The sequence below is a fragment of the Spinacia oleracea genome, chromosome 3 (genome assembly GCF_020520425.1).
Source record: "Spinacia oleracea cultivar Varoflay chromosome 3, BTI_SOV_V1, whole genome shotgun sequence".
Taxonomy (NCBI): Eukaryota; Viridiplantae; Streptophyta; class Magnoliopsida; order Caryophyllales; family Amaranthaceae; genus Spinacia; species Spinacia oleracea.
This window is the reverse complement of record NC_079489.1, coordinates 40,760,755-40,767,749: the sequence shown is the minus strand read 5'-3', so window position 1 is coordinate 40,767,749 and position 6,995 is coordinate 40,760,755. Positions and strand designations below refer to the sequence as shown.

Below are 6,995 nucleotides of genomic sequence, written 5' to 3'. Positions count from 1 at the left end.
ATTAATAAGGCCCATATCCCAGCTACTCAAGCAAGGAAAAAGACCTAATTAAGTAATTATGGTTTTTATATAAGCTTTAAAAAAAATAAAAAAAAATTCAGTTAAATATTTATGAAAAGATGTTTAAATAATTTTATAATACCGGACATAATGTAATACGGACATAAAAGATGTTTAAATAATATTATAATACCGGACATAATTTTATGCGTATGCTAATTAATACAGAATACTACGTAGGAATTAAATAATGTACTTCCAAAACCGACTGGAAAAAGAAGATGAATACCTACTTAAACTCAAGTTTCCCAAGTCTATAAATTGGGTGTTTCCTACTCCGTATTATAATTCACACAGAACTTGAGAGATCAAAAGAAAAAACAAAACAAAGAGCATCCGTAATTCTCTATTCTCCATGGATGCTTCTGATGATCATGAGGGCGCAGCCGACAAGGAGTTGAACAATAACGGTGATTATAACGAGCAATATGAAGATTTGAATGGAGAATATGATGAAGAATATGATAATGGAGATAATTATGATTATAATGGAGATAATTATGATGAAGAATGTTTTAATGATGATTATAATGGAGATTATTATGATGAAGAATGTTTTAATGATGATTATAATGTAAATTATAATGATGAGCAATTGAGTGGTGTTGGTGGCGAAGACGATGTCAAGGAGGAGGAGGAGGAGAAAGAGGAAAGTTACGGTGATGATGGATGGGAGGAAGGGTTTAGGAAAAAGTATAATGTGTATCCTTTATCTTGGATTGAGAAAACACACTTGGAGGAAGGAAACAAAATCATTATGCCACAGTCTGCTTTCGAGGAATTGATGAATAAAGGAGTTGGATTTCCGATGCTATTCAAGATTGAAAACATTAACAATGGCAAAATCTCCCACTGCGGCGTTTTGGAGTTTAGTAGCGAAGAAGGTGTTGTTGTGATGCCTGAGTGGATGATGGAAAACATGTCCTTAGAAGTAGGAGGTATGATCAAACTAGAAAATCTTAATCTTGATAGGGCTACTTATGTCAAGTTGCAGCCACATAGTGTTGACTTTTTAAATATTCTAAATCCTAAAGATGTTCTTGAAGCTACCTTTACTTTTGGGTATGCTTGTTTGACAGTTGGGGATACTATTCTGATTATGCATCAGGGTAACAAGTTGTATGTTGATGTTGTTGAAGCTATGCCATCGAATGCTGTTTGTGTCATTGAAACTGATCTTGAGGTCGATTTTGCCTGTCCTTTGGACTATAAACCACCAGATAAACCAGTATCTAAACCCAAGGAATTGAAACAAGAAGAACCATCAATGTTTGTGCCCTTTACTGGTAGTTCAAGGAGGTTGAGGTTGAATGAGACCAAAGAATTATCTGCTGCTAATCCTGTGCTTATTAATCATGTTGATTCATCAAAGAGCAACAACAAGATTGTTTTTGGTGTTGGGACCACCACTATAATGTCAAATAGATCCACCAAGCCTGCAGACGCAAGTTTGGAACCATCAAATACAGGGAAGACAATCAAACCATTCACCGGGAACAAGTACAGATTGATGGATTCATGATTTTCGTATTATTCAAGTTTATGACCTTATTGTAACCCTTACTTTATTAAGTAATATCTTTCTTCTTTTCTTTTTTCTGCTACAACTTCTAGGTAGATCAAAACTTTTTATATAGTGTTACTTTACTACTTCGTTTTTTGTCATCTGTCTATGTGCTTGTGCTTGTGCTTATGAATTGTGAGCTATACATAACTAACTGTCGTCAATGGTTTTGTTATTTCATAACATCTTTCAATATTTTTCGCTTTGAGTTTATAAGTCAATAGGAAAAAGAAAAATGTGAGAAATTGAGTGAAAGCATTGTATAGTCCATGAATAATAGGATCTTGTGCTGCAAAGACTTGAAAACTAAAACAGAAAAGAAAATAAATGGTACAGTGTTGTAACAGGCTGCATGACTCATTTATCCAAAAAATCAAGAGAAGCATGCATATGCGCGTTCTTGTGAAATTAAATTGAAATTTGATCTTGTACAAAAGACTTGACTAGGAGAAATTTTCTGCCTAAATGAACAAGACTTGATGTTGCCAGCCACTAAAATGTGTAAATGGCAATGATAGAGTAACACTGACTCACTCTCAGTGTTTCTGAACCGAACTGGAACTGTTATCTGCATCAAATGTCTAAATGAAGAAATACTAAAAGTGTAAGTTACACAAAAAGAGCACAAGAAAGAAAGAATGATGAAATATCTTTGGTATCACATTTTAATAATCAAGCTGGTGCGTCAGCTCCTGCTGGTTTATTAGCATTCAGAAGAGGCTGCAAAGCCTTAACCACAATCGTCATGTTGGGCCTAAAGTCAGCTTCGTACTGAACACACAATGCTGCTACTGCTGCCATCTGATCAATACCGAAGAGCCAATGTAAGTAAACAGGTAGAAAGAACAATAGTTCAAAGTGAAATTCTAAGAAAAAAGAGGAAGAACCTTAGCAACAGCCTTTGGTGGATAATTGTCATTAAGCTTGGGGTCAACACATTGTTTCACTTTGTCCTCACTCAACCGAGGAGTTGCCTGTAACAAGATATTTATGTAACAAAAACTGCAATTCAAAAGTCAAGTGAAAAACACAAGCAACAATACAAGGAAACATACCCAAGTAACAAGACTCTGCTGCCCTTTAGGCATAGTATGATCTACTGGCTTTCGTCCGGTCAAAAGCTCAAGAAGAACAACACCAAAACTGTATACGTCACTTTTCTGAGTTATTTGCCCCGTCATGGCATACCTGGTTAAGAAAAGGGCAGGGATTATTATCGTGTTCTGACAGATCATTCAGAGCTTTGATTAGTAATTCTTACTTATTTCTCTATCAATCTTGACATAACTTATCAAGATTTTAGTCCCAAGAATGATAATTTTGTTTTTATAAAATGGAATTAAGATGAAAAGAGAAGCATACTCAGGAGCATGATAACCAAATGTTCCCAGGACTCTAGTAGAGTGCAAGCGAGCTGCTGTCTCTGAAGACGCACTTGTGAGGTTGAAATCAGCTATTTTTGACAAGTAGTCATCGAACAACAGGACATTGCTAGATCTAACATCTCGGTGAACAATAGATGGTTGCACCTTTTCATGCAGGTACTCTAGTCCTTTTGCAGCTCCAAAGGCAATTTTAACTCTTTGTGCCCAAGTTAGAGCAGGCCCTGGTGCTGCACCTTGAACTCCTTTCCTTCCTGTCCACACCAATACAAGATTATTTTGATTACCAAAACTGCTAAACTTATCAATTAAGAGATGACTAAGGAAACAGATGAATTACCATGTAACACATCATGTAATGAACCCATGGTTGCATATTGATAAACCAAAATTCTGTTATTTTGTTCCAAACAATAACCCATAAGCTCCGTAAAATGCTCGTGCTTTAGTCTTGAAACTATCGACAACTGCATAACAAGTAAATTAAGAATAACTATCCCAAATTAGTTAACAAGTGTTTGAAGAAAAATATAAGGTACCTGAGCTGCAAAGTCAGAATCTGAATCCTGTGCAGAACTTGTGTCCAATTTCTTTATTGCAGCCTCTAGGCCATTGTTTAACTTGCCATGAAAAACCCGGCCATAAGAACCTTCTCCTACCAATGTTTTCTGACTAAAGTTGTTGGTACATTTGTTTAGTTCATCCAAAGGCACAGCTGGCAATTCTATTGGTAAAGCTTTTACTGGAGCTCCACTTCTGGTATTACCACTTTTTGGCTCTCCTCTATCGCCGCCTATAAAATTATCCCTAATCAAACTTCGGTTTCAAAAACTAAGAGATTTTCACTACACATGCAAAATAGTGTACAAAGTATGTTTTTGTGGAACTCGACTCATTCAAGAATCAAGTACAAGGTTTCAATATTCCAGCACAATGTGTAGCAATTCTTCCACAGCCTAGCTAGGTCAATGGAAGCATTGCTCACACTTAACCCCCTTCCCCTAATATTCCAATTTTTTTTGTTTCTTATTGCAACATATATACACAAATAAACCAATGAATTTATTTTTCCTCAGAAAAGCCAAATTAGATGAGTGATTACCACCAACTGGATTATTTCCTCTAGGAGGGGCTGAGTAATTAGCAGGTGGGCCCGCGTTTTCTTCTTCTGCACCTCCACAGCAGAACATAGTTCAAGTTGTTAGTGCAGCACCCCCTTCTCTCAACACACAAATGGTCTGTTTTTTGTTTATTTGTTTTTCGCTTTTTTATCAACCTGAATCGTTCTTGAGCAGTTATATGTAGCAAATCAAGTTCCTGCATCACCAAATTGTTACAGATAATGGGATACGATTATATATTAATAATTCAATAATACATCTGTTCAAGGGGTTATAAGAACCATATCATCAAAGAGAAGGAAAATTTTGGTAATTCAAAAGCTTTAGCTGTAAGATCATGAAAAGTCAATAACACTATAAAGTCTATAATGGAAATATGTTTCGCACCCAAGACTATTTTCTTGCTCATTTGGATAATTAATCAAGAGCTAGGTGCATCTGGGTGCATAGTAAACACCCTATTACGATCATAGCATAAGATAAAACCCAAAAATTAAACAAGAATTACTTCAAATGTTCCAAAATTATGAAAAAAGGCTGCCGAAATAAGTATGGCAGGAAAACATAATTTTGTTTACCTAAAAACATATAATCATTATTCATTGCCTATTGAATAGATAAGACCTCATTATAATAGCCAACATAAATGTAAGAAAGATATTTAAGAAATTGAATGATTCCCAGAAAAAAGAAGAAAACAAACACAAATTGAACCCATGATCACACAATCCGAACACAAAAATCAAAGACGAGCCAGAAGATTAAATTAGCAAATTACCAAATTAATTGCTGGAAAAGATGAATCTTTCGAAAATCCAGAACACCCTGATCTCCAACAGAGGGGAGAGAGAGAAAACGAAGAAGAAGAAGAGAGAGAAATGGGAAAATTGAATTAGAGACAATGAGGGAATGGTGTCAACGAGTAATCAAAGGTGGAGGGAGAAGGGGGGGTTTGATGAGGATGGATTTAGTTGTTGGGCGCGAAATTCGGTTAATGTCTGTAACCGTTGATGCATGCCTTCCAATTTTATCCTAGACGTGCTTACCATCTTTTGCACGTCCCTTCTTACTACTTACTACCCTTACACCAGCCGTACTCTTTAACTTGTTGACATTTTTGTTGCGCGCACACACATTATAATATGGTGCACTCTTCGTTATCTTATTATTTTTTCTAGGATATTGTATGCTTCATCCTATAGTTGGTAAACGAGTTGTTTGTTTCTGATACACTTTTGGTCATAAGGTCAGGTACATTTTGGGTCATAAGGTCAGACCGGAAGAGGTGAACAAGTTTAGACCGATAAATCTGTGTAACTCGATGTACAAAATCATCTCCAAGTGTATGGTGAACAGATTGAAGGCCATCATGCCTGACATTGTTGCCGACTATCAGAATGCTTACTTTCCAAGAAGATTAATGGTGGATAATTGTTATAAGGCATCGTAGTTTTTGTCTTATGTTCGAAGAAAGAAAAAGGGGAAGCAATTCACAACAATTCTAAAGGTTGATTTCAGTAAAGCTTATGATAGAGTCCGACAGGACTTTGTGGAGGGTATATATCTTAGTGGCCATGAGGTTCCTTGAGATATGGGTTCATCGAATTATGCAATGTGTTTCAATTGTGTCTTATTCAGTCCTTGTGAATGGGGAACCTTCCGCTTCTTTTGTCCCTGTAAGGGGGGCAGAAAAGACATGTTTAGAATCTCTTTATTCTTTTCCTCGCGGACGTGACAATCAATATTAAGTAAACGGGGGATAACTGGGTGGTCGTAGCCTCCTGTTTACTAGACCATGGAGTCGTCATTCAGTTTTCAACAACAATGAGGAAAACTGACAAAACCCAGTTATTGTGATTGAAGGCCATCATGCCTGACATTGTTGCCGACTATCATAATGCTTACTTTCCATGAAGATTAGTGGTGGATAATTGTTATAACGCATCGTAGTTTTTGTCTTATGTTCGAAGAAAGAAAAAGGGGAAGCAATTCACAGCAATTGTAATTGACCAATTTCCCACAAAGTTCTAGAGGCATGTAAATATTTGTATCAAAATTCTTTTCAACAACGAAAGTAGCCACAAAAAACCCTTTTCTTTCTCCCCAAGCTTTCTCTCGGTGCACGATAGCCTTATCGTGCTCCGTTGCCATGGCACGAAAAACTGGGGGCAAAGGGCAAGGTAGCAAGCATAATTCTCATGGAAATGTGACGACGAAGCCTCGTGGACCTTCATCGGATTCGCAGGCTCTCAGAACGCGTCCGATTGATGAACTATTAGGCGTGGAGGCACTGGATTTTGGAATGGAGAATGAAATTCTCACTCCGAAATCAAGTGTGCAACATCTTCAACTGAGATCAGAGGTGCGACACTCATTCAATGAGTGGATGCAGCAGATTCACCATTCTTCTGAGTTGGTGCGTCAAAACAGAGCAAACATGGATGTAGGTACAATTTCTGTCCCTATTTTGCAGCAATTGGATGAGATATCTGTGCATAATAATGATGAAGTTGGTAGCATATCTGATAAATCAGTTTCGAATAAATCGGTTGAAAATCTAGACCCTATTCAGATTGATTTGGATGACATTCAGGAAGAAATAGAATTCTGGAATTCTGCTATTTTGTGCTATGTTGTTGGTGCTAATCCACCTGCTCATGTTATGGAGGGTTTTGTTAGACGAATATGGAAGAATCACAAGCTTGATAAGGTAGTCATGGTGAAAAAAGGGATGTTCCTAGTTCGATTTCACACTATGGACATGAGGGATAAGGTGTTAACAGGACACTTTTTCTTTGATGGTAAACCATTGATCATGAAGCCATGGAGTGTAGATATGGACATGGAGAAGGAGGAGATTAGGTCTGC

At 36.9% G+C, this 6,995-nt stretch overlaps 2 protein-coding genes across 2 annotated transcripts; one reads left to right on the top strand and one right to left on the bottom strand.

Moving 5' to 3' along the window:
• Window positions 1-415: 415 nt before the first annotated feature.
• LOC110796602 (uncharacterized) lies at window positions 416-1,582 on the top strand. Its single transcript, XM_022001660.1, has one exon. It carries the CDS (start codon window positions 416-418, stop codon window positions 1,580-1,582), a length of 1,167 nt encoding a protein of 388 aa, XP_021857352.1.
• Window positions 1,583-1,952: 370 nt separating this feature from the next.
• Window positions 1,953-5,135, bottom strand: LOC110796604 (probable protein kinase At2g41970). The gene is made up of 8 exons (XM_022001663.2): window positions 4,906-5,135; window positions 4,109-4,323; window positions 3,546-3,799; window positions 3,347-3,473; window positions 2,987-3,260; window positions 2,680-2,812; window positions 2,512-2,598; window positions 1,953-2,425 (listed from the first exon to the last, which is right to left on the bottom strand). The coding sequence occupies exons 2-8, from the start codon at window positions 4,194-4,196 to the stop codon at window positions 2,297-2,299; spliced, it is 1,092 nt and encodes a 363-aa protein (XP_021857355.1). The 5' UTR covers window positions 4,197-4,323; window positions 4,906-5,135; the 3' UTR covers window positions 1,953-2,296.
• Between the last annotated feature and the right edge of the window lie 1,860 nt (window positions 5,136-6,995).

Excerpts from the sequence above, each read along its gene's own strand:
- LOC110796602 (XM_022001660.1), top strand. The coding sequence starts at position 416 with ATGGATGCTTCTGATGATCATGAGGGCGCAGCCGACAAGGAGTTGAAC.
- LOC110796604 (XM_022001663.2), bottom strand. The coding sequence starts at position 4,196 with ATGTTCTGCTGTGGAGGTGCAGAAGAAGAAAACGCGGGCCCACCTGCT. Across the intron at positions 3,800-4,108 it reads AGGAAATAATCCAGTTGGTG|GCGGCGATAGAGGAGAGCCA; the intron begins GTAATCACTCAT and ends ATAATTTTATAG. Across the intron at positions 2,426-2,511 it reads CACCAAAGGCTGTTGCTAAG|ATGGCAGCAGTAGCAGCATT; the intron begins GTTCTTCCTCTT and ends GGTATTGATCAG.